The 27,871-nt window shown below is 41.6% G+C and overlaps 1 protein-coding gene across 1 annotated transcript in view; it reads left to right on the top strand.

Moving 5' to 3' along the window:
- The window catches only part of USP14 (ubiquitin specific peptidase 14), an 81,508-nt gene that overhangs the window by 18,248 nt on the left and 35,389 nt on the right, over nucleotides 1-27,871 (top strand). Inside the window, exons 2-5 of the mRNA XM_073631443.1 lie at nucleotides 1,438-1,583; nucleotides 2,072-2,104; nucleotides 13,924-14,028; nucleotides 21,788-21,891. Coding sequence (XP_073487544.1) covers nucleotides 1,438-1,583; nucleotides 2,072-2,104; nucleotides 13,924-14,028; nucleotides 21,788-21,891 — 388 coding nt within the window. The remainder of the gene's footprint in view (nucleotides 1-1,437; nucleotides 1,584-2,071; nucleotides 2,105-13,923; nucleotides 14,029-21,787; nucleotides 21,892-27,871) is intronic.

Below are 27,871 nucleotides of genomic sequence, written 5' to 3'. Positions count from 1 at the left end.
GATACCTTCATCAAGCATATGGAGTAAAGGTAAAGCTTACTGCAGAACCGAGGTTCGCCAAGAGTCTTGCAGTGGTCCCACCCTAAGGTAGGCCTGAGGTACTTGATTATTCTCTCAGGTGTGCCGTCCTGGAAGATGACTTGAGAAAAGTACTAGTTACTTACCGGTAACTGTCTTTCTGGGAAATCTTCCAGGACGGCAGGCCTACTTCCCACCCGTTGGAGGAGGGAAAATTTTAGAACACTAGAAGGTGAGTGCCTATGAGGAATGATTTCCCTTGTGAACCAGGTTCAGGAGTTACTTCTCTACAAACTGAGGATCAGGGGGAAGGGTGTGGACTTAAAACAGCTGTTGATTGATTGTGTTTCCTGTGGGGAGGAGCCTCTCATCTCTCAGGTGTGCCGTCCTGGAAGATTTCCCAGAAAGACAGTTACCGGTAAGTAACTAGTACTTTTTTTGCCTGAATTGGAACCAAAGATGCACAGGACCCTTTCCAAATGCGGACTGCAGCCGCCCCAGAGCTGTGTGAACCAGCTCCATTGTGAGCCATGCACACTCTCCTGTCATGCAAATTGGATGCAGAGAAACCGCATCCAATTCGCACAAGTGTGCACCCAGCCTTAAATTGATACTAAAGTCTTGTGTGTTTAGTGTTAAAACAAAAAAACAAAAAAAAAACATGTTATACTTACCTGCTCTGTGCAGTGGTTTTTCACAGAGCAGCCAAAATCTTCCTCTTCTCGGGTCCCTCGCCGGCACTCCTAGTCCCTTCCTCTTGCCCCCACAGCAAGCAGCTTGCTATGGGGGCATCTGAATGGACACACAGAGCAGCGGCCCCGCCCCTTCTCTCCTCTTTGGCTCACTGACTTTGACCGCAGCAGGAGCCAATGGCGCCTGCTGCTGTGTCTCGGCCAATCTGGATGGAGAGTCCTGGACAGCCGAGTCTCGCGTGCAACTTCACTGGATCGAGATGGGGCTCCAGTAAGTATTAGGGGGGCTGCCACACAAAGGGTTTTTTTTTTTTTTACATAATGCATAGAATGCATTAAGATAAAAAAAAAAAAAAAACATCCGCCTTTAGAACCACTTGAAGTATCAAAGGAGGGACCATGTTATTGTCCATGTACATCTCGGTGGAGACTTATTTGGACAAGTTTTGTTTTTTTGCTGTGACGGAGGTGTTGAGGATCCAACATGGAATTTGCACAATGTCATGGGGATCCCAGCATTTTTCAAATTCATATTTTTGCTAGACCACTACATGGATTTTTATGTGTCAAATGCGGCCTAAAACACATTTATAACCAATATGGGACCTTCTCAGTCATTAGTGCTTGAGATTAATTTCATTTGATAATCCTTCTTGTCATCAACCTTGTATGTTTATTTACTGATTTTATATAAACCTAATAGAAGTGATTTTTCTTTTTCTCCTAGTGAACGTGAAGTGGGGAAAGGAGAAGTTTGATAATGTGGAGTTGAACACCGATGAGCCACCAATGGTTTTTAAGGCCCAACTGTTTGCCTTGACTGGTGTGCAGCCGGACAGGCAAAAAGTCATGGTTAAAGGAGGAACTTTAAAAGTAAGTTTAATTTTGTATTAATCATGCTTTGTAACTGGTACAGTTGCCAGTCACTTCTGGGGTCTGCAGAGATTGCTGGGCACCCAGTTCATTTCTGCAGAAAAGAGCAGGGCACATCTTTCACAGTCAGTCTGTTTCTTTTGGTTGGATTTCAGCTTTAAAAAGTGCAAACTCTGCCCCTGCCCTTCTTATTCCAGCACTTAGTTTCCTTTTAAATCTTTATGGGGTAGTTTTTTATGGGGGGGGGAAGCCTACTTTCTCCCACAATTAAATATCTGGAGCCTGAGTGGGCAGTATTTCCCAAGTCTGCTTGCTGTCAAATGTATTAAGAAGTTTAGGGGGTGTGGGGGTAAGGTTTACGAGGATCATGTGTAGGTTTCAACGTTCTGAACGTGAAAACGTATGGTACCCATTACTGACCTGGCGGGTGATTAATTATGAAATGTGTAATTTTTTTAATTTTTTTTTTTTTTTTTTTTGTTCTATAGGACGATGACTGGGGGAACCTTAAAATAAAAAATGTAAGTACTTAATCCTTTTATTCTGTTCAGTAATATCCTATGCTCAGCATAAACCATCAGCAGGCACACATCTGGTGCCAAGGTCTGTACTGACTATAATCGGATTTCTGTATAACTGTCAAAATCATTTGACAAGTGTAAACAGGTGTCATGGTCTAGGTTCAAACATGATTCCTAACAAATAACAAGAAAGGAAGATTTTGGTCAAAACCACTTACGGACCGCCTACTGCATATATAGGTGGCCAATTTTAACGTTAAATACCAGGGTTATGGCAGCTATCTGTAAAGCAGCAACGTATATACACGGTGGGCGGTATATTTTTTTTTAAATGGTAGCCGGTCCACTTTAGCATAAAAGTGGTCCCAGCAGCGCATTTGCCACAGGATCACTTTTCTGGGTGGCTGAGAGGTGCCCCCTACCCTTCTGCAGCTTCCTGGTCATTTCCGCTGCTTACCGTAGCCGTCGTAGTGGTGGAAACTATCTGATCCGAATGCCTGGTAGGCAGGAAGTCGAGATAGCCCCCACTCGACTCAATGCCCTTGGAGGGCCGCTGCAATGTCAAACGTCACTTCTGCCCTCCGGCCTTAAAGGGCCTTTTTATTGCTTTTTAAAGTGGATGTAAACCCGATTCATGAAATTTGAGCTGGGCACATATTTGCAGAGTTTTGTGTTATCTCTCTTTAAAGCACTATGTCCCATAGCTGTCTCCCGCTCCGTTCTTCTGTTATCAGCCTGACAAGTTCTCCATCACATATGATAAAAGCAGCCTGAGTTTTGTGTTGTGGAGGCTGCTATAAATTAGCAGAGCCCTGAACTATTCAACAAACAGAGCTGAAAGTCTACCTATGTGGAGAGGGGGTGTGTGCCTTTCCTCCAATCGGCTTTCTTGGCTGTATGCCCAGGCTTCTATGCAGTGCTAACCAGGAAGAGAAAATCTCCTAACACAATTTGCACTTTCTAAACCGTATATAAAGCTGAAGACCGCAGATATACATGTAAAAATTATATAGGGAGATTTTGTTTCATACCTGTGTATCACCTGAGGCTGTTTACTTCCCTGGGTATACAGTATGTGAGGGTTTACATCCGCTTTAAGTGTAAATGTGAGATCTGAGGTCTTTTTGACCCCAGATCTCATATTAAAGAGGCCCTTTCCTGCTTATTCTTATTACAAGGGATGTGTACATTCCTTGTAATAGGAACAAAAATTATCAAGTGATCTTCCCTTTTGTTTTTTTTTTAAGCACCTCGTCCCTCCAAGCCCGCGTGCAGAATCGAACGCATATGCAAGTCACGCTCACATATGTAAACCATGTTCAAGCCACACATGTGAGGTATCGCTGCGATCGTTGGAGCAATAATTCTAGCCCAAGACCTTCTCTGCATGCGCAATTTTAAAGCATGACATGTTGTGTATCAATTACCTAGCCCAAGAACTTCTCTGCATGCGCAATTTTAAAGCATGACATGTTGTGTATCAATTACCTAGCCCAAGACCTTCTCTGCATGCGCAATTTTAAAGCATGACATGTTGTGTATCAATTACCTAGCCCAAGACCTTCTCTGCATGCGCAATTTTAAAGCATGACTTGTTGTGTATCAATTACCTAGCGTAACATTGTCTTTCACATTTATAGAAAAAAAAAAAAAATTGGGTTAACTTTACAGTTTTTTTTTTTTTCTTTTTTTTTTTTTTTTTTTTTTTTTTAATTGAAAGTGTATTTTTTCCAAAAAAATTGCATTTGTAAGATCGCTGTGTAGTGCAATGATCTCCATTTTATTCTCTAGGGTCTCTCCTAAAAAAAAAAAAAAAAAAAAAAAAAAAAAGTGTGTGCATGTATATATGTATATGTGTGTGTGTGTGTGTGTATGTATATGTATATGTATATGTATATATATATATATATATATATATATATATATATATATATATATATATATATATATATATTACACACACAGTGTCTCACATTTTTGTAAATATTTAATTATACCTTTTCATCAACACTGAAGAAATGACACTTTGCTTCAATATAAAGTAGTGAGTGTACAGCTTGTATAACAGTGTAAATTTGCTGTTCCCTCAAAATAACTCAACACACAGCCATTAATGTCTAAACCGCTGGCAACAAAAGTGAGTACACCCCTATGTGAAAATGTCCAAATTGGGTACAATTAGCCATTTTCCTTAACCAGAGTCATGTGACTTGTTAATGTTACAAGGTCTCAGGTGTCAATGGGGAGCAGGTGTGTTCAATTTGGTGTTATGGCGCTCTCTCTCTCCTCTCTCTCTCCTCTCTCTCTCCTCTCTCTCTCCTCTCTCTCTCCTCTCTCTCTCCTCTCTCTCTCCTCTCTCTCTCTCCTCTCTCTCTCCTCTCTCTCTCCTCTCTCTCTCTCCTCTCTCTCTCCTCTCTCTCTCCTCTCTCTCTCTCCTCTCTCTCTCCTCTCTCTCTCCTCTCTCTCTCTCCTCTCTCTATCATCTCTCTATCATCTCTCTATCATCTCTCTATCATCTCTCTATCATCTCTCTATCATCTCTCTATCATCTCTCTATCATCTCTCTATCATCTCTCTATCATCTCTCTATCATCTCTCTATCATCTCTCTATCATCTCTCTATCATCTCTCTATCATCTCTCTCTGGTCACTGGAGGTTCAACATGGCACCTCATGGCAAAGAACTCTGAGGATCTGAAAAAAAGAATTGTTGCTCTATATAAAGAAGGTCTAGGCTATAAGAAGATTGCTAGGAATCTGAAACTGAGCTGCAGCATGGTGGTCAAGACCATACAGCGGTTTAACAGGACAGGTTCCACTCGGAACAGGCCTCGCCATCGTCGACCAAAGAAGTTAAGTGCACGTGCTCAGCGTCATATCCAGAGGTTGTCTTTGGGAAATAGACGTATGAGTGCTGCCAGCATTGCTGCAGAGGTTGAAGGGGTGGGGGGGTCAACCTGTCTGCTCAGACCATATGCGGCACACTGCATCAAACTGGTCTGCATGGCTGTCGTCCCAGAAGGAAGCCTCTTCTAAAGATGATGCACAAGAAAGGGCGCAAACAGTTTGCTGCAGACAAAGGACATGGATTACTGGAACCATGTTCTGTGGTCTCATGAGACTAAGATAAACTTATTTGGTTCAAATGGTGTCACGCGTGTGTGGCGGCAACCAGGTGAAGAGTACAAAGACAAGTGTGTCTTGCCTACAGTCAAGCATGGTGGTGGGGGTGTCATGGTCTGGGGCTGCATGAGTGCTGCAGGCACTGGGGAGCTACAGTTCATTGAGGGAACCATAAATGCCAACATGTACATACTGAAGCAGAGCATGATCCCCTCCCTTCAGTGACTGGGCCGCAGGGAAGTATTCCAACATAACGACCCCAAACACACCTCCAATACGACCACTGCCTTGCTAAAGAAGCTGGGATTAAAGGTGATGGATTGGCCAAGCATGTCTCTAGACCTAAACTCTATTGAGCATCTGTGGGGCATCCTCAAGGGGAATGTGGAAGAGCGCAAGGTCTCTAACATCCACCAGCTCTTGGATGTCGTCATGGAGGAGCGGAAGAGGACTCCAGTGGCAACCTGTGAAGCTCTGGTGAACTCCATGCCCATGAGGGTTAAGGCAGTGCTGGAAAATAATGGTGGCCACAAAAAATATTGACACTTTGTGCCCAATTTGGACATCTTCACTTAGGGGAGTGCTCACTTTTGTTGCCAGCGGTTTAGACATTAATGGCTGTGTGTTGAGTTATTTTGAGGGGACATCAAATTTACACTGTTATACAAGCTGTACACTCGCTACTTTACATTGTAGCAAAGTGTCGTTTCTTCAGTGTTGTCACATGAAAAGATGTAAGAAAATATTTACAAAAATGTGAGGGGTTTACTGACTTTTGTGAGATACTGTATAAATTTGGGGGTTCTAGGCCCACAAGGCAGTTGTAAGAGGGGTTCTCATCAAACATGGTGCACGTTTGAAACGAAAGCGAACAGAGAAACTCACATCCCTCCTCCACGACATTCACCAAAAAGAAGCTCGGCACCAGCACGCCCTGAGCTCCGCGCTCGAACTCTCTTCTCCCTCCGTAAACAGGTCACAGATTTGATGAGTTATTAAGCTAAAGCGGCCATACAAAGATGCAAAAAAGTTAGCTACGAATCCGGAGACAAATGCGGAAAGATGTTAGCACGATCAATTAAAAAACAAAAATTAGCTTCCTACATCCCCCAAATCACTGCACCTCAAGGCCAAAAAGTAGCACTCCCTAATCAAATTGCGCAGGGATTCAGAGACTTTTTTTTATTCTTCCTTATACAACTTACGAGATCAGTCCACATCCCAGACTCAAATGGAAGACTACATTTGCCTCCTCTGCTCTCCCACAGCAAACTACAAGACGCCCTCAATGCCTCTAAATTAGACAAAGCTCCAGGCCTCGATGGCTTCTCGCTGCAATATTATAAGAAATTCATCCCACTCCTAGGCCCACATATGGTATAACTATTTAACAAAGTAGGTGCTGAAACACTCTTCCCCATAGACACCTTAGCTGCACATGTTACGGTTATCCCTAAAGAGGGGAAAGGTCCCGCCTCCTGTGGCAGCTATAGGCCTATTTTGGTTCTGAACTGCAATGTTAACTTTTTCACTAAGATTATCACCACCCGAATTGCGCAACACTTAAAACTGATCCATCTTGATCAAGTGGGCTTCATTCCATCTAGAGAAGCTCGCGATAATACAATTTAAAGTACTAAATCGTATCCATTCCACTCAGGAAAAGTGTACCCCGCGCGTTTTTATAGGTACAGGCGCCGAAAAGGGCATTTGATTGGGTAAACTGGAGCTTTGTTTGCGGTTTTACGCCACATAGGCCTAATAGAACAGATGCTGCATTGGATCTTTTAAGATTCACTCACCCCCTGATGGCCCAAGTAAAGGCCAACGGAGTTCTGTCGGATCCCTTTCCTATTACGAATGGGACGAGACAGGGCTGCCCATTGCCCCCATTGCTGTTTGCCCTATCCCTAGAACCCTTTCTCTGTACGATTTGCTTGAACCCAGACACTTCTGGAATAATAGGAGATGAGCAACATAAAATTTCTGCATATGCAGACGACTTGCTCTTCTCCCTCACTAACCCGGCAGTATCACTCCCCAACCTAATACGCAAATTTGAACACTACGGCAGATTGTCTAACATATGAATCAACTTCAGTAAATCGGAAGCTGTGGGGGTTTCTACTGAAATGCTTCGAACCTTACACTCTAACGTCAGGTTTAAGTGGACAGATAAGGCCCTGTGGTACCTGGGCACATATATCCCTTCTAATTTATCTCAAGTCTTCAAACTCAACTTCCCCCCCCCTGCTAACCAGAACACTTATCTACTTGGAGACTTATAATCGGGGATTGCACTTGTGGTTTGGCAGATGTAGTCTTATAAAGATGTGTATCCTGCCTAAATATCTCTATCTCTTTCAAACTTTACCAATCAAGATACCGTCCCAGTACTTTAAACAAGTTCCCTCCTTATTCATAAAATTTATATAGGCGAACAAAAGACCACACACTCCCCTATCCCAGCTCTCCCTACCCAAACACAGTGGAGGTATCGCACTCCCAGACGTCTTTAAATACTACCAGGCTACACACCTAGAGAGACTTATAGATTGGTGCCGCCATTCATCCGGCAAACTCTGGGTGAAAGTAGTCTTCCATCCCACCTAAAAAAAAAAAAAAAAAAAAAAACACCCAATGATAGGCCCTACAGTGGGTATTTGAGCACAGGTGTTTGACAAAACCCCTCTCTCATCAATAGATTCTCCCCTAACGCCTATACTGGGGAACCCAGGATTCCTACCAGGCCTGAGTCACTTTTCCGACCTGAGACAAACCAACCGTTTTCAAGCTTTGGATTTCTTATTACTAGGCTACTGGCCGTCTATTTCGGTATTAGTAGCGAACACGGGCCCTTGCCATCTGCCGTTCTGGAGTGTCCTACAACTACATCACTTTCTTTACTCTCTACAGCCCCCAGAAAGGTACAGCAGACAACTGTCCACATTTGAAGAGTACTGCTTAGGAGTCGGGACATTACCACAAGTTCTCTCCAAAGATTTATAGTCTATTAAGTGCCCCCCTGAGATACCACACTTTCCTTGGATGGAGAAGTGAGAGAGGGAGATGAACTGTAAGTTCACAGAGGGCCAAAAACAAAATATGATTAGATTCTCGCTGAAGTCCTCTATATGCACTAAGATTCAAGAGACTAATTATAAGATGCTGACACGATGGTACCATACCCCGCAGATGCTACATAAATTTTATCCTGACATGCCAGACCGCTGTTGGAGATGCCAGGAGGAAAGGGGTACAATACTACACATTTTCTGGTCTTGTCCAAAAATACCATGTTGGCGGGAAGTATGGAGCATTATGCTAGAGAAAATTGAGTACTGTCCATGATACTTTTTTTATTTGCACTAACATACAATTTTTCAGGACAAGCTTTCGGGGTATGTCCCCTTCTTCAAGGTCCAAGCAGTACTGATTCACAAATTTTTAAGCAGAATGTTAAAGAAGAAGAAAAAAAAAAAAAAAAGAGAAAACCAAACACATACAAATCAATGGTAATAAAGATAGCAGCAGAGTTAGTGAGATAAGGCAGAGGGAGAGCTAGGGGGGAATGCAGGGGGGGATGCTAGTCACAGAGCGGTCGTAAAACTTTAGCATAATGTGTAAGGAAACCAATATCTAAATTCAGGCCATTATTCTTCATGTCAAAAAGAAGTATCATTCTTAGTTCAAACGTTTTCCTTTCCTGGATAGTTCTGAAATTCCCTTTAAGAACTAAGACATTGAGGTCTTCTATAGTGTGGTCCGATTGTGAGAAATGATGTCCCACAGGTGTGCATAAACTGTCTTCTTTATGTTCTTTGATGGTATGTCTGTGCAAATTCATCCTCGCTTGCAACTTCTGTCCTGTTTCACCAACATAAGATCCTTTGTTGCACCTTTTGCATTGGATGAGGTACACCACATTACTGGAGGTACAGCTGTAAGATCCCATGATATTGAAGGTCCCATTTGTGTGTGTAACACTTTTGGATAGATTTATCTGGTTGCATAGTTTGCAGCGTTTTTTATTGCAGGGTTTGCCATCATTATTTGTGACTTCATAATCAGAGTGAAGTTTCCTGCTGATTAGTTTGTGTCTGAGGTTGGGTGGTTGTCTGAAAGCCAATAATGGGGGTTGTTGGAATATTCCTTTCAGAGTTTCATCCTCTGTTTTAATGGGTTGTAAATCTTTGATTATCTTTTTGATCCCTTCAAGTGTTGGGTTGTATGTGGTGACTAGAGGTACTCGGTTATTTGTTTTTTTTCTCTGTGTATTGTAGGAGATTTTCTCTTCGGGTTTTCAAGACTGTGTTTATGCTGTTGTTGATGGTTTTGTCTTTGTAACCCTTCTTATAGAAGGAGTCTGCCAGTGTTCTGAGATGTTTATCTCTGTCTTCTGGGTCTGAACAAATTCGGTGGTATCTGATGGCCTGGCTGTGTATGATGGCCCGTTTGGTGTGTTGGGGGTGAAAACTGGAACTATGAAGATAGCTGCATCGGTCAGTCGGTTTTCTGTATATCGACGTGTGTAGCTTGTCATCCCTGATGTATACTGTAGTGTCCAGGAAGTTGACATGTGTGTTCGAATAGTCCATTTTTAGTTTGATAGATGGGTGAAAAGTGTTGATCAATGAGAAGAACTGGTTTAGATTTTCTTCACCTTCAGTCCATATCATGAATATATCATCAATATAGCGATAATATCTGTATGGCTTTTGTTGTATGCTGTTCAAAAATTTGTCCTCCAGGTCAGCCATAAATAAATTTGCATATTGGGGTGCCATTTTGCTTCCCATAGCAGTACCCATACACTGGAGATAGATGTCATTATTGAAAGTGAAGTAGTTGTGTGTAAGAATGAATTCAATGAGCCGTGTCACATCCTCAGCAGTGTATTTGTGGTCTGGTGAGGATGATAAGAATCTGTGACATGCCGCCAACCCATCCTTGTGAGGGATGTTACTGTACAGAGATTCTACATCCATAGTGACTAGAAGTGTATTAGGTGGTAATTGTATATTGTTAAGTTTGTTCAGAAAATCAGTGGTGTCTTGCAGGAAACTTGCAGTGTTCATGACTAAAGGTTTTAACATGTTTTCTACAAGGCCTGAGATATGTTCGGTAAGTGTATTCATACCTGTTATAATGGGTCTGCCTGGATTTCCTGGCTTGTGGATCTTGGGCAGCATGTAGAAGTCTCTAATTTCTGGATTATCCGGAATCGCATTGATAAGTTCTGAATGTTGGTGGCTTGGTATTGTCGCAATGAGACCTTTTAATTGCTGAGTAAAATCCTGGGTCGGATTATAATCCAGTTTTTTGTAGTAAGTAGTATTTGCCAGCTGCCTCTGGCCCTCTTGTATATATTTGTATCCATCACAACGACTGCTCCCCCTTTATCTGCTGGTTTGATGGTTATGGCCTGATTATTGCGCAGATCATGTACAGCTCTTCGCTCCAGTGGTGAAAGGTTGTATAATATTTTCTTTTGCTGGGTGGATATCAGGGATGTAACTCGCAGCCTGAAGCTGTCAATATAGGTATCCAGTTTGGGGTTGCGTCCTTGTGGAGGTGTGAAGTTGCTGTTCTTTTTCCTTTTGTAATCTCCTATTGTCCTAGGATTCCTTTCCTTACTGTCAAAGTATTCTTTGAGCCTTAGTCTCCTAAAGAATTCCTCCATATCTGACCATACCTGTAATTTATCCAATTTGGTGGTTGGGCAGAATGTGAGGCCTTTGGAGAGGACTGTTGTTTCTGGTGTAGTAAGTTGATGATTTGACAAATTTATGATTTCGAGTTCCTCTGTTTATATCCACATTTTCTGTAAAGTCCGCATTTACACAAGGGATACCTTGGGATTCTGGATTGGCTTCCAAGTTGCTGATAGCAGGAGTTATAGAAGTTGTGTTTTGTTTTGTGTTGTTTAGGTTGTATCCAAAAGGTCTGCTCTTGGTGTAGCTTTTGGAGGTTTTTTTTTTTTTTTTCTTCTTCTTCTTTAACATTCTGCTTAAAAATTTGTGAATCAGTACTGCTTGGACCTTGAAGAAGGGGACATACCCCGAAAGCTTGTCCTGAAAAATTGTATGTTAGTGCAAATAAAAAAAAGCATCACGGACAGTACTCAATTTTCTCTGTCACAATTGCACTAATACGGCTACAATCAAATCGAGCATTATGCTGAAATTCACTGACCACAACATACCCGAAGATCCAGCCTTTTTTCTACTCCATATTACAACTATTCCGGCTAGACAGTTATAAGAAATCCATATGGCGGCATCTGGTGAACGCCGCTAAAATGTGCATCCCTCTGAAATGGAAAAACACCACATCACGCAACCCCCCCCCCCCTCCCCACTGTTGGTAATTGGCTCCATAAAGTGGAAGAGATCAAAAAAATGGAAGATCTCACGTTGTCTGCACAAAACTAAACACAAAGTATATTCCGACCTATGGGGACACTGGAACATATTTATCTTCTCTGAAGAAGGTCTGACTCTACTTAAATCTGATAGATGAGCATAAAAATTACAATTAATTAATAACGGGAAATTAGCTGTTTACTTATTGTCTATCCAGGACTTACCCCCTTTCTCTTTTCTTATCTCTATACTTAGGCTGGCCATACACTATACAATTTTCTGATTCAATTTCCTTTAGATTTACCTTCAACTATGTAGTGCAAGGGCCTGTCTGATTGCATACAAATTGAAAGGGTTTAGGTTTGACCTCATATTATATGGTTTTGGTAAATCTAAAGGAAAGTTGAACAGGAAAATTGTATAGTGTATGGCCAGCTTAAGTTCTAGTTAATGTTACCTCTTCTTTATTTCCTACAATTTAGAAAATGGTAAAGGTGACTCAGGATGTGATTGCTGAGGTTTATTCCTTGGTAGTTTACAATATGGGTATAAAGTACTCACCAAATGTACATTGTGTATGTTGTGTGACCTAACTTAATAGCCAGATAACTGTCTACCATCTTATTATATCTGTAAGGTTTATGGGTACATGTGGTTGTTGTGTGACCCTGAACCTGCCTTTTGTGGTTGAAATAAAATATTTTAAGTACATCTGGGGGTTCTAAGTAATTTTCTAGCAAAAAAATTAAAAAAACGAAAGTGTCAGAAATAGGCTTGTTCCTTAAAGCAGACCTTCAGTCTTTTTTTTTTTTTTCCCCAACTTTCAATCTAAATCTTCTGCCCTTGTTGTTTATAACTTTGAATAGTAAAACATATTTTTTTTTTTTTCTGCCAGTGAATACTTTATACAGCCAACTTCCTGTTTTTTGTCTGTTCATTAGCTTAGGCTTATGACGTCATGCACAGCTCTCTCACTCTCGTGAGTGCCAGGAAGGGGGGGGGGGAATCATAAGAGGGCCAATCAGAGCTGGAGGTGTGCCTCTGTGTGTAAATCCAGGAAGTGAATAGGTAGCAGCTTCAGCTGCCCACAGTTAAAATGGTTGCAGAGAGATTTCTGCAGCAGATTTGGCAAGTACAGAATCGGAGTGTATATATAAAATAATATGTCAAGTGGTTGGAGGGAAGCTTCAGAATGGCAAAGTTGTTTTTATTACAATCTCTATGTGAGCAGACTGCAGTTCCTTTTTGTGTTTAAAAATTGTTAATTAATTTCCAGTCCTATCTATAGTGTGAAGATGTCAAAAAGGCACATTTTATTCTATGAATAGCTGGCCTGTGCATATCTTATTACAAACAGGCATGTGCCATCCAGAGTGTATCCACAAACTTGTTGATATGTATTCATTGTTCTAACCACCAGTAAAATCTATTGTTTCTCTGACGTTTTCATATAAAATGGCTGAAAGTCTTTAGCTCAGAGGCAAGCAAACATGATTGCTGTCCCTTAACAAGTGAAGTTTAGTTCCTTTGTTTTAAAAGGATCATATTGACGCTCGAGATGCACCTATCAGCAAAAACAAGCACAGCCAAATTATGCAGCTACTCTAATCTGCATGATTGAGGTAGTGTCATAGGCTGGCCCAAACAATTTCCTTCAGCAACACATGTGGTGGCTGTCGGCTCTGTATGAACTGTATGTAGCATCGGCTACACATGGTATACAGCACTGTGTTCCGGCAGCAGGTCGGGGAATTCCTCGCATCAAGCTGAGCGCTGCTCAGCCATTCACAGGATGCTTTGTATTTTATGAATGAGTACAAGGCTTCCTCTATTTAGCTGAAGCTGAGATTATGATGTCATATGCTCATCAGAGGAAGCCTTGTAATTAATTAAGAAAATAAGCTTCCTATGAATGGCTGAGCAGCGCTCAGCCCAATTCAGTTTTATTCAGGCAGGGGGATGGGGAGTCCCCATCCTGTTTCCAGAACACTGTATTTAGCTGATGCTTTATATAGCACTGACAGCCGCTTCATGTGTTCTTGGAGGATATCATTCATTTGCCCCAGCTTGGCCCAAACAAACCATTTAAAGTTCCCTAAAACATGGAGTTAGGCTTTAAGGGTAAATGTATTTGCTTATGCATCTGTATGTTAATATATATTGTGCTTCAGTTTTTTTTTTGTAGGACATAAATGGTTCAATCTTTTTTTTCTTGTGGGATCACCCACACATAAAGGAGCTATAAGTTTTGTTCAGATCATTCTGTTTTCATCTTGAGCAATGGTAGATATGTTTTGCAGTAGTCTTATCTTTTATTAATTTTGTTTCCAGGGAATGAGCTTGTTAATGGTTGGATCAGCCGAGGCTCTTCCTGAAGAGCCAGCAGTAAGACCTGTCTTTGTAGAGGACATGACGGAGGAGCAACTGGCCTCAGCTGTAAGTTTTTGTTTCTTATGTATTACCTTTCTTTATAATACATTGTGTGTGAGTGAGATTGATTTTTCTCTCTCTATATCTAGATAGATATTTTTATTTCGTGTGACAACACTGAAGAAATGACATGTTGCTACAATGTAAAATAGTGAGTGTACAGTTTGTATAACAGTATAAATTTTCTGTCCCCTTAAAATAACTCAACATAGCCATTCATGTCTAAACTGCTGGCAACAAAAGTGAGTACACCCCTAAGTGAAAATGTCCAAATTGGGCCCAAAGTGTCAATATTGTGTGTGGCCACCATTATTTTCCAGCACTGCCTTAACCCTCTTGGGCATGGAGTTCACCAGAGCTTCACAGGTTGCCACTGGAGTCCTCTTCCACTCCTTCATGACGACATCACAGAGCTGGTGGATGTTAGAGACCTTGCGCTCCTCCACATTCCGTTTTGAGGATGCCCCACAGATGCTCAATAGGGTTTAAGTCTGGAGACATGCTTAGCCAGTCCATCACCCTTACCCTCAACTTCTTTAGCAAGGCAGTGGTCATTTTGGAGGTGTGTTAGGGGTCGTTATCATGTTGGAATACTGCCTTGCGGCCCAGTCTCTGAAGGGAGAGTATCATGCTCTGCTTCAGTATGTCGCAGTACATGTTGGCATTCGTGGTTCCCTCAACGAACTGTAGTTCCCCAGCAGCACTCATGCAGCCCCGAACTATGACACTTCCAACACCATGCTTGACTGTAGGCAAGACACACTTGTCTTTGTACGCCTCACCTGGTTGCCGCCACACACGCTAGACACCATCTGAACCAGCTAAGTTTAACTTGGTCTCGCCAGAGCAATTATATGGAGTGTGCTGCGTATGGTCTGAGCACTGACAGGCTGACCCCCCCACCCCATCAACCTCTGCAGCAATTCTGGCAGCACTCATACGTCTATTTCCCCCCCCAAAAAAAAAAACCTGGATATGGCGCTGAGCACGTGCACTCAACTCCTTTGGTCGACCATAGCGAGGCCTGTTCTGAGTGGAACCTGTCCTGTTCAACCGCTGTATAGTCTTGGCCACTGTGCTGCAGATCAGTATTCAGGGTCTTGGCAACCCTCTTTATAGCCTACTCATTACTTTACATTGCAGCAAAGTGTCATTTCTTCAGTGTTGTCACATGAAAAAATAAAATATTTACAAAAAATGTGAGGGGTGTACTAACTTTTGTGAGATACTGTCGACCCAGAGGGATCACTTGCGGTCCAGACTGTTCCCCAAATAGTTTTTTTATTTATTATTTTTGGGTTCATTGAAGCTTTATAACTGGGGGTGGTAAAAGTAATTGGGTAGTAGCAGGCTTCAATGCATTGAACCATTGAGTTTAGTTGGGTGAATCTGGGTTGGCGTATGTCTGGAGGACCCTACCTTCTGGACTTAATAGTGCCTACTGTAAAGGTTGATTCCAGCGAGGGGTCCTGATAATGTTACAACATTCAGAGACATTATAGACATTTGTTCAGCTTCAACCTGGGGGCAATAGTTTTGGAAGGCCCTTTTCTTTTCCAGCATGACTACCCCTTTGCACAAAGACAGGTCTGTAAAGACTTGGTTTGATTAATTCAGTGTGGAGGAACTCCACCCAGCGCCCCAGAGCCCTAACCTCAACCATACTTAATGCAAAATCTTATGAAAAGCCTTCCCAATTGAGCGAAGGCTGTCAGGTGTGGGCAAATGCAACTCTTCTTCCCCTCTTGTTTTCCCAAACCCATGGTTTGGGAATCTGTTTTTCAAAAAGCTCATCGGTGAGATGGTTAGGTGTCCGAAAACATTTTTTAACTTATAGTGTATCTATACCATTAGACTGTAGTAGAAGCAGCCGTGACTGAAGGGCTGCAGACTGTGTATAGTACATATCGACATTGGGGGGAGGCATACACTGGGTATAAAAAGGAATCGCCCCCCCCTTTTTTTAAATCACTTTTTGTTGCTTTGCAGCCTGAAATAAAGATGCACAGTTTTTGTTTTATCCAGCCGTACAATGGATATAAAAAGTCTACACACACCCTTGTTAAAATGTCAGGTTTCTGTGATGTAAAAAAGAGACAAAGATAAATCATTTCTGAACTTTTTCCACCTTTTTAATGTGACCTATAAACTGTACAACTCAATTGAAAAACAAACTGAAATCTTTTAGTTGGAATAAAAATAAAAAAATTAATATGGTTGCATAAGTGTGCACACCCTCTTATAATTGGGGCTGTAGCTGTATTCAGAATTAATCACATTGAAACTTATGTTAAATAGGAGTCAGTACACACCTGCCATCATTTTAAAGTGCCCGATTAACCCCAAATAAAGTTCAGCTGTTCTAGTAGGTCTTTTCTGACATTTTCTTAGTCGCATTCTTCAGCAAAAGCCATGGTCCGCAGAGAGCTTCCAAAGCATCAGAGGGATCTCATTGTTAAAAGGTATCAGTCAGGAGAAGGGTACAAAAGAATTTCCAAGGCATTAGATATACCATGGAACACAGTGAAGACAGTTGTCATCAAGTGGAGAAAATATGGCACAACAGTGACATTACCAAGAACTGGACGTCCCCCCAAAATTGATGAAAAGACCAGAAGAAAACTGGTCAGGGAGGCTGCCAAGAGGCCTACAGCAACATTAAAGGAGCCGCAGGACTATCTGGCAAGTAGTAGCTGTGTGGTACATCAGACAACAATCTCCTGTATTATTCATATGTCTGGGCTATGGGGTAGAGTGGCAAGATGGAAGCCTTTTTTTTCTTAGTTTAAAAAAAAAAAAAAAAAATCCAAGCCCGGCTAAATTTTGCAAAAAACGCATCTGAAGTCTCCCAAAAGCATGTAGGAAAATGTGTTATGGTCTGATGAAACCAAGGTTGAACTTTTTGGCCATAATTTCAAAAGATATGTTTGGCGCAAAAACACTGCACATCCCCAAAAGAAAACCATAGCCACCGTGAAGCATGGAGTTGGCAGCATCATGCTTTTGGGCTGTTTTCTTCAGCTGGAAACAGGGACCTTAGTGAAGGTAGAGGGAATTATGAACAGTTTGAAATACCAGTCAATATTGGCACAAAACCTTCAGGCTTCTGCTAGAAAGCTCAACATGAAGAGGAACTTCATCTTTCAGCATGACAATGACCCAAAGCATACATCCAAATCCACAAAGGAATGGCTTCAACAGAAGAAGATTAAAGTTTTGGATGCGCCCAGCCAGAGCCCAGACCTGAATCTGATTGAAAATCTGTGGAGTGATTTCAAGTGGGCTATGCACAGATGTTCTCACAATCTGACAGAGTTGTAATGTTTTTGCAAAGAGTGGGCAAATATTGCCAAGTCAAGATGTGCCATGCTGACAGACTGACACCCAAAAAGACTGAGTGCTGTAATAAAATCAAAAGGTGCTTCAACAAAGTATTACTTTCAGGGTGTGCACACTTATGCAACCATATTATTTTAGTTTTTTATTTTTACTTCCTTTCACCTAAAAAGATTTCAGTTTGTGGTTCAACTGAGTTGTACAGTTTATAGGTCACATTTAAAGGTGGAAAAAGTTCTGAAATGATTTCTTTGTCTCATTTTTTTACATCACAGAAACCTGACATTTTAACAGGGGTGTGTAGACTTTTTATATCCACTGTATTTACTCAATGCAACTTATAACATCCAAGTGAAAGAGATATAACGCAACCTGCGAGAATTTCCTTTATTTTTTTTAATAAAAATAAATAAATAAACATCACTGAGTTGGAAAGGGAATCGCCCGCTTGGCAGTTTTTTGTTGAACCACCCTTTGCTTTAATTACAGCCTTTAGTCTGTTGGGATATGTCTCTACTAACTTTGCACATCTAAACTTTGCTATATTTGCACACTCTTCTTCACAGTTCAGTTAAATTTTGATGTGGACTGCAGTCTTCAAGTCATTTCACAGATTAAGTCTGGGCTCTGACTAAACCATGCAGGGTTCTCCTTCAACTACTCTGTGGTAATTTTTTGCTGTGTGCTTTGGGCCATTGTCAGTTGGAAGGTAATCCTTCTTCCCATTGACTACTTTCTGGCAAAGGGCAGCAGATTGTCCTCAAGAACATGACGGTATTTTGCCCCATCCATTTTTCCCTCTATCCTGACAAATGCTCCAGTCCTTGCTGCAGAGAAACACCCCCATAACAGGATATTACCACCTCCATGCTTTACTGTAGTAATGGTGTGTTATTGGGATGGTGAGCTGTATTGGATTTCCGCCAGACATCTCATTTGGTGTTGAGGCCAAATAATTCAATTTTAGTCTCATCTGACTATAACTCCTTTTTCCATGTGGCCTCAGATCTTTAAGGTGCGTTTTCGCAAAGCTCAGTCGAGACTGCATGTGGCCTTTCTTGAGGAGTGGCGTGATCACAAAATGTGATTATTTTAAAATGTATTCTTTTCTATACCCACTATATTTGCTCATTACATAAGCCAGCCATGCTTCCTGTGTTAGTGTTATACAATAACTGTGCTTTACTGCTCCTTCTTTGAGTGATGGTCTGTTTTGGCAGACTGATTGCAAACAATGCACTCTTTTTTTTTTTTTTTCCTTATCTGTTAAACAGAGAGCTATAGTGGTTTACACTACAAACACTACACACCTCTACTTTTACTATAACACACGTGTCAATCACAAGGCCCTCTAAGCCTCTGTATACTGCCTACTACTGACCTCTGTACCGTGCCCTACCTACTACTGAGCCCTGGCCAGATATTAGACAAAAAAAATCAGCCTGCAGTACCATATGTTCTGCATGATGAACTCAGGCATCAGACTTGTGGGGGTAACCAATTGCTCCCCAGACATGAAAAAAAAATGTGAATGCTGAGTTTCTCTCTGAAGCTAACATTTAGCCTAGGTTCAGACTAGTGCAATCTCAGACATCGCATATGATTTGCACCCACTGCACACCACGCAATTCTGAACCCTGCACTCAGTATGTTATTGCACCCCCAAACTGTGCACTCTGCGTGTAGCACATTAGCCCCGCTGGAGAAACTCCACACACAACGCACCCCTGGTATTTATCGCCATTTGGCTATACCCACGGTTCGGTTAAGGGGGGCTGGCATCGTGGTTGAGTTCCTGCACCTATCCTCTGGGGGGAAAAAAAGCCCTGGATAAATTTACATAGTCCTACAGATACAACCAGCCCTATAAGAGCAACCATAATGCTGATGCAGCCCGGGATGAAATTGGACACCCCTGCCATAACAGTTATATCAGCGAGAGTATGTAAATTGGGAAAGTGGCTACCCCCCCCCCCTGCCAGAGTGCCCTGAAGTGCTTTTCTAGTTTTTTTAGTTTTTTTTTTTTTTTTTTTTTTTTAAGGGAAATGCTTGTGGAGGGCTAAGAAAGCTCCTCTTGCTCTTGGGTCTAGCTGTCATGTTTACCTATACCTTTTTTAAATGTTTTTACTGGGGCTTATAGATCAGGTGATTGGATAATTTGGTGGTTGCTTAAAAAGAAAGTACCCTATGGTTCTCGCTTAAAGGCTAACTCCACTTTTGTGGCTAAAAATAGCAAATGAAAAACATATAGCGTATACATATGCTACAAAAGGCATGCTGTAATTTGAATGTTAATAAAAACTACCTTTCCTTTTCAATCGGCAGCGCTGCAATTTTCTGTAAAATGCAATATGGCAACCTGGTGGCCCCCATATACAGTATCTCACAAAAGTGAGTACACCCCTCACATTTTTGTAAATTTATTATCTTTTCATGTAATGACACTTTGTTACAATGTAAAGTAGTAAGTGCACAACTTGTATAACAGTGTAAATTTGCTGTCCTCTCAAAAGAACTCAACACACAGCCACTAATGTCTAAACCACTGGCAACAAAAGGGAGTACACCCCTGAGTGAAAATGTCCAAATTGGGCCCAAAGTGTCAATATTTTGTGTACCCTCCATTATTTTTCCAGCACTGCCTTAACCCTCTTGGGCATGGAGTTCACCAGAGCGTCACAGGTTGCCACTGGAGTCCTCTTCCACTCCATGACGATATCACAAAGCTGGTGGATGTTAGAGACCTTGCGCTCCTCCAACTTCCGTTTTGAGGGTGCCCCACAGACCTTCAATAGGGTTTAGGCCTGGAGACATGCTTGGCCAGTCTATCACCTTTACCCTCAGCTTCTTTAGCAAGGCAGTGGTCGTCTTGGAGGTGTGTTTGCGTTTTTATCATGTTGGAATACTGCCCTGTGGCCCAGTCTCCTAAGTGAGGGCATCATGCTCTGCTTCAGTATGTCACAGTTCCCCCAATGAACTGTAGCTCCCCAGTGCCAGCAGCACTCATGCACCCCCAGACCATGACAATCCCACCACCATGCTTGACTGTAGGCAAGACACTCTTGTATTTGTACTTCTCACCTGGTTACCACCACATATGCTTGACACCATCTGAACCAAGTAAATTTATCTTGGTCTCATCAGACCACAGGACATGGTTCCAGTAATCCATGCCCTTAGTCTGCTTGTCTTCAGCAAACTGTTTGCGGGCTTTCTTGTGCATCATCTTTAGAAGAGGCTTCCTTCTGGGATGACAGCCATGCAGACCAATTTGATACAGTGTGCGACCTATGGTCTGTGCACTGACAGGCTCACCCCCTACCCACCCCTTCAACCTCTGCAGCCATGCTGGCAGCACTCATACGTCTATTTTCCAAAGACAACCTCTGGATTTGACGCTGAGCACGTGCACTCAACTTCTTTGGTTGACCATGGCGAGGCCTGTTCTGAGTGGAACCTGTCCTGTTCAACCACTGTATGGTCTTGGCCACCGTGCTGCAGCTCAGTTTCGGGGTCTTGGCAATCTCCTTATAGCCTAGGCCATCTTTATGTAGAGCAACAATTCTTTTTTTTTTTTTTTTTAGATCCTCAGTTCTTTGCCATGAGGTGCCATATTGAACCCTCCAGTGACCAGTATGAGAGAGTGAGAGCGATAACACCAAATTTTACACACCTGCTCCCTATTCGCACCTGAGACCTTGTAACACTGTCACATGACACCGAGGAGGGAAAATGGCTAATTGGGTCCAATGTGGACATTTTTACTTAGAGGTGTACTCACTTTTGTTGCCAGTGGTTTAGACATTAATGGCTGTGTGTTGAGTTATTTTGAGGGGACAGCAAATTTAAACTTTTATACAAGCTGTACACTCACTACTTTACGTTGTAGCAAAGTCATATATTTTTTTTTTTTTGTGGTGTCACATGAAAAGATAAACTATTTACAAAAATGTGAGGGGTGTACTCACTTTTGTGAGCTACTGTGTCATTTTCTGCTTGTATGCTTACTGATTTTTCAGAAGTCTGCACTAAGATACAAGTCAGATTTTGGGCACCCCCTGCAACAAAAATGTAATTTTTGGTGAGATACTCCCAAAGAAAAATAACGTCTAAAGGGATGCAGGCCCTGCCACTTTCCTCATTGGAGCCCTGCAAATGCGGCAGCTGATTGATCATGAAATCACTCCCATTAGATTCAGTTTCCACTGTAGTGTTTTTAAAATGGTGTATACTTTTAAGATAATACTTTGCTTTGTGAAAAGTTCCACAGATATAGTTATATGCTACTTTTGCAAAACTGAGCATCTTTTCACCTTTTGTTTAATTTAAATAAATGTATTCCTTTTATATCTTGCTTTAATTTACTTGTGCACACTGCTGAAAAAAAAAAAAAAAATTCTATTTTATCTATATATTGTCTGTCTTGCAGATGGAACTGCCCTGTGGCTTAACAAATTTGGGAAACACCTGTTATATGAATGCCACTGTTCAGTGTATCCGCTCAGTGCCAGAGCTTAAAGACTCTCTTAAACGGTATGCTTATTTATAGTTTACATGAATGAAATGAAGGATGAGCATCCTTTGACGATTTAACCCTTTTGCTGCCACTGATTTATATCCTACATTTGCAGCAGGGGGAGGATTTACGTGTTAATTTGAGTCGGCTCTCAGGTAGAAAAGATCTGTCGACTGTACAGCCACCGTATTGCTTCCATGGTCCTCTGGTAATTTGTGATCTGTGCTTGATTCACTACAGTGGAAGGCTGGTGAGACAGAGGTCTAATAGATGCCTGATGCCTCAATAAAGAGAACCTGTAATACTATCACATAGGGAACATTTGGTTCACTATTTGATAGAATAAAGTTAAGTTAAAAAGAGGGGGGTGTAAAAATAAATAAATAAATAAATAAAATTCGATTTCCCCCCCCCCCTTAAACCCCATGTACATTCAGACATGAACACAGGTGTGGGGAATGCCTAGCCAAAACTGATTGCGCGTACACATGTCATCTATGGCTGTGGACGCTGGAGTCGGAATAATATTTCTAGGGCCTTTTTTCACAACTCTAAACTGATGCAATGTAGTGGCTTTTAAACATCTATGGAAAATTTAGGGTACTGAAGTTTATCATTGTTTCACGGGTATGTGTAGTTTTAAAGTACAACTAAAGACAAAACTTTTTTTTTTTTTTTTTTTTTTAGATAGAATGGTGAGGCATTACAACCCCTGTCAGTTTTTATTGCCGTCTGTGCCCCAGTTAGGGAGATTCCACCCTCTCTATTTGTCCTATATACAGCGTGAGTGATCACAAAAAATTATGAAATCAAGTGCAACACAAATATAAGTCTATAAGTAAACACTGCATAAAAGGAAATGAAAAAACATATTGAGCCCACACAAAGGATTCCACAGTGTGAGAGGGGGGTGATTCCAATGAGGTGGTGAACTCCAGGTCACTTCCACCGTCACCAAGGAGATGGGGGTATCTTGAATAAAAAAAACCCACTCGATACGTGGGGACTCTAACCGGAACTGGTGGACCCCCTAAAGAGCAAGGTCATATATGCCAGCAGATTTGGCCCTCTGCAGGGTTTATAGGTCACTGGAGCTCTCTGACAGTGTCTGGAAGTCCTCCTCAATATCCAACTTGAAAATGGGAAATCACGTCCAAAAAGAGGGGGGGGGGGGGGGCGGGCACGTTTTTACCATGTGGCAGTTATTATATCTTAAGTATTGTGGATCAAGCAATCTGTCAATGTATGAAAGCTCGCTATAGTATTTTCTAAGCGTGAAATCTTCTGCCCCACATCACAAAGCAGCTAATCTTGCATTACTATCACTTATTATCATCGACAATTGTAACATCCAATGTTGAGGAGGACTTCCAGCCACTGTCAGAGCTCCAGTGACGAGGAGGACCTATAGACCCTGCAGAGGGCTAAGTCTGGTGGCGTAAATGACCTTGCTCTTTAGGGGGTCCACCAGTTCCGGTAAGAGTCCCCACTTATCGAGTGGGTTTTTTCTATTCAGGATACCCCCATCTCCTTCGTGACGGGGGAAGTGACCTGGAGTTCATCGCCCCCTCTCACACTGTGGAATCTTTTGTGTGGACTCAATATGATGATTGTGTGTGTGTGTGTTTGTTTTTTTTGTTTTTTTATGCAGAGTCTTTACTTTTAGACTTATATTTGTGTTGCACTTGCACTTTATTTCATTTACTTAATCATTTTTTGTGATCACTCACGATGTTTATGAGCGCAGCTTATTTATATACGTTTTTTTGCACTGTGGAGATATCCTGTTGCTGCTTTTATATGGTTATTGCACGATCTAGCGCGGTATAACCCCTTATAAAATTGTATAAAACCCCAAATTTTTGGCTGTCCCCATAAAAGTAACAGGGTAAATCTTCCAAATGGGACACCAGTTCTGGTGACCTGGGGGTCCCCAAGGGATTTCCTTAAAGTGGTTGTTAAGCCACTGTCATATCTTCATATAATCCTCTGTGTGTGTGTGTGTGTGTGTGTGTGTGTGTGTGTGTGTGTGTGTGTGTGGTTTTTATACCTGTTTTCAGAGTGCCTCTCGGTGCTCACGTGACCGGCTGCTTCTCCCCTCTTCACATTTGACAGCACGGGAGGCGCCAAAAATCACCCCGCTGATGGCGGTCGTGAGCTCTCTGAAATGCGGTATAGACTGTGTGTGTGTGTGTGTGTGTGTGTGGTGTGTGTTTTTTGTTTTGTTTTTTTGTGTTTTTGTTTTGTTTTCTTTATATATAGATAGACAGGGGCACGCAGGATTAGGAAACGGAGGATTATACAGTGGGGAAAATAACAACAATTTGATCCCATGCAGATATTGTAAGTTTGCCCACTTCCAAAGGAATGAAGGGTCTATAATTTTTATCATAGGTTTATTTTAACCACTTCAGCCCCGGAAGGATTTGCCTCCTTCATGACCAGGCCATTTTTTGCGTTACGGCACTACGTTGCTTTAACTGACAATTGTGTGGTCGCGTGACGCTGTACCCAAACAAAATTGTCCCTTTTTTTTTTTTTTTTTTTTTTTTTTTTTTTTCCCCCCACAAATAGAGCTTTCTTTTGGTGGTATTTGATCACCTTTTGCGGGTTTTATATTTTGTGCTATACATATCCAAAATATATAGGGCTGAAACAACTAATCGATCGACAACTAATCGATTATGAAATGAATCGATTACTACTTTCATAATCGATTAATCGGCCAGCCGATTAGTTGGCCTGCATACAGAATGCATTATTTGTTTACATATCAGGAAATACAGTGCAGCATACATACAGCTCTGTACACCATCCATACATGTCAGTAAGTGCCTGAGAACTTGTGAATGTCTGAGGAGCAATGCCTCATGGGACATGTAGTCCTGGGCAGGAAGTGAGTAGTTCTAAAGGCAGAAGTTTTCTTTACCTTGCTATTGGGGCGCTCTATACTGTACTTAATGCACAGCAAAAAGCAATGTAGAAATAGATCAAAAGCAAACTGCATAGGTGTGTACCGAGCCTTATGCTGGCCACAGGGATACATTTTCAGATGAGAATATTCAAATGGAAAATCTTTATACATTCGCTGAATGAAAGAATGTTGTTTGAAATTTTCACTTGCTTTTAACATTCTTTTTTAAAATGAATGTAATTTCTGAACGAAAACCACATACACTGTCAGAAAATTTCTTTGACCAAGCAGTTTTCTATTATTTCTAAATTTTCCTGTCACTGTGGTTGAAAACGAACTTTGATTTGACCCCACTAACGATTCAAAAATCGAACTAACATTTTTAAAATTAAATTTTATTTTTTTTGAAGGAAGACATTGTTTTTGTATGGCCAGCATATAGTATATTACAGTTCTGTTTGAAAATCTGCAAAACAGTCTTTTTTTTTTTTCTTCTGAGTCTGATGATATTTACCAGATTCATCCTCTAGTATATCTCTTCTGTCTGTTATTCTTAGAGTGGATTAGAGATTTTGCTCTCTAACCATATAGTTGGTTATTTATACCGTATTTACCACTGTATAGAGATATTTAAGAATACATTGCCTCTTTTTTAAACTTAACATATTAACTAAATTATACACCACACTTTTTTAAAGGTGATTAATCGAAACAATCATCCAACTAATCGATTATGAAAATAATCGTTCGTTGCAGATATATAGATATCTATATCTATAGAGATAGAGCTCTATCTCTCTCTCTAGTTTATTCATCAGTTTAGGCCGATATGTATTCTTCTACATATTTTTGGTAAAAAGTTCGCCATAGGCGTTTATTGATTGGTTTGCGCAGAAGTTATCGCGTCTACAAACTATGGGATAGATTTAGGGACTTGTATTTTATTTATTTTTTTACTGCTAATGGGGGGCGATCTGCGAAATTCTATTTATTTTTGGGATTGCGGCGGACAAATCTGACCCCCAAATGACACTTTTTGGGGACCAGTGACATTATTAAATTGATCAGTGCATTTTTATAGCACTGATCAATGTAAAAATGACACTGGCAGGGGTTAACACCAGGGGGGAAATCAAGGGGTTAAGTGTGTTCACTAGGTGTGTTCTTACTGTAGGGGGGTGGACTTACGGGGACATGACAGATCACTGTTCCCGATCACTGGGAACAGTAGATCTCTGACATGTCCCCTGTCAGAACAGGTATCTGCCTTGTTTACACTGGCAGATCCCCAATCTGCCTCTCTACTAGGCGATCGTGGGTCGCCAGCGGACATCGAGCCCACCCGACCCGCGGGCATGCTCCCACAGTGTGGAGCGAGAGCGCGCCGGCGTACAGGTACAGTGATTCGTGCAGGAGAGCTGACCTGTCGCATGATATCTGCGTGAGCTGGTCGCTAGTGGTTAAATGATAGATGCAGAATATCAACCAAAAATCCAGAAAAAAGACACTTGATAGTGAGTTGCAGTTGAGTGAGTAAAATTAAGTATTTGATCCCCAAACAAAACATGACTTGGTAGAGAAACCCTTCTTGGCAAGCACAAAAGTAAGACATTTCTTGTAGTTGGTGACCAGGTTTGCACACCTTTTCAGGAGGGATTTTGATCCACTCTTCTTTACAGATCTTTTCTAAATCCTTAAGGTTTTTTGACTGTCACGTGGCAGCTCAAAGTTTCAGCTACCTCCATAAATTTTCTATAGGATTAAGGTCTGGAGGCTGACTAGGCCACTCCATGACCTTAATGGGCTGCTTCTTGAGCCACTCCTTTGTTGCCTTGGCGGTATGTTTTGGGTCATTGTCATGCTGGAAGACCCATCCAGGACCCATCTTCAGTGTTCTGGCTGTCGGAGGAAGATTTTACAATACATGACCCCTTAATGCGGCAAAGTCTGCCTGTATCTTTAGCAGAGAAACGGCCCCAAAGCATAATGTTTCCACCTCTGTGCTTGACTGTAGGGATGCTGTTCTTGGGGTCATAGTCAGCATTTTTGTTAATCCAAACACGGCGAGTTGAGTTAATGCAAAGAGCTCAATTTTGGTCTCATCTGACCACAGCACTTTCTCCTAATCCTTCTCTGAAACATTTAGATGTTCATTGGCATGACTGTACATGTTGCATCGCATACTGGCTCATTATGAATCCTTACTTTAGAACAAAGCTGTTGCAGCGGTCCCCGTACCCCACTGTGACAGGCGTCATGTCTCCGGAATGTTCATTCCCGGTTCACGGGCTCCGGCGCTGTGATTGGCCAGAGCCGCGATGACTTCACTCTCGCACATATGTGCAGGAGCCTCCGGTAACTGCACAGCAGCTGAAGAAACGGCACATACGAGCCGTTTCTTCAGTGTGCATGTGCCGATGAGGTCGGACATACTCACTTGCCTATACAGTGAATATCTCCTAAACTGTGCAAGTTAAGAAGAAATTCATAGTACCTACAGGTAAGCCTTATTATAGGCTTACCTGTAGGCAAAAGTGATTGTAAAGGGTTTACAACCACTTTAAGGTGATGGAGTGGCCTAGCCAGTCTCCAGACCTAATCCTATAGAAAATTTATGGAGGGAGCTGAAACTTTAAGGATTTAGAGAAGATCTGTACAGAAGAGTGGACCAAAATCCTTCAACTACAAGAAATGTCTCGCCTCTGTGCTTGCCAACAAGGGTTTCTCCACCAAGTACTAAGTCATGTTTTGCTTGGGGATCAAATACTTATTTATCTGCAACATCATTTATAGCATTTGTTTTGTGTGTTTTTTTTTTTTTTTTTTTTCTGGATTTTTGGTTGATATTCTGTGTCTATCATTTAAAAAACGCCTATGATAAAAATTATAGACCCTTCATTTCTTTGTAAGTGGGCAAACTTACAAAATCTTATGGGGATCAAATTTCCCCCGCTGTATGAAACCTTTAAAAGTTATTTCAGCAACAGGAGATGGGGGCGGGCACTGTCACGAGCTGACAGGCAGGAAGGGAGGGGGCAGAAGAGCCGTGGATGACGAAGGCACTTAAAATGATCACAGTGTTG

The sequence above is a fragment of the Aquarana catesbeiana genome, linkage group LG05 (genome assembly GCF_042186555.1).
Source record: "Aquarana catesbeiana isolate 2022-GZ linkage group LG05, ASM4218655v1, whole genome shotgun sequence".
NCBI classification, from domain to species: Eukaryota; Metazoa; Chordata; class Amphibia; order Anura; family Ranidae; genus Aquarana; species Aquarana catesbeiana.
This window is presented reverse-complemented; position numbering and strand designations above follow the sequence as displayed.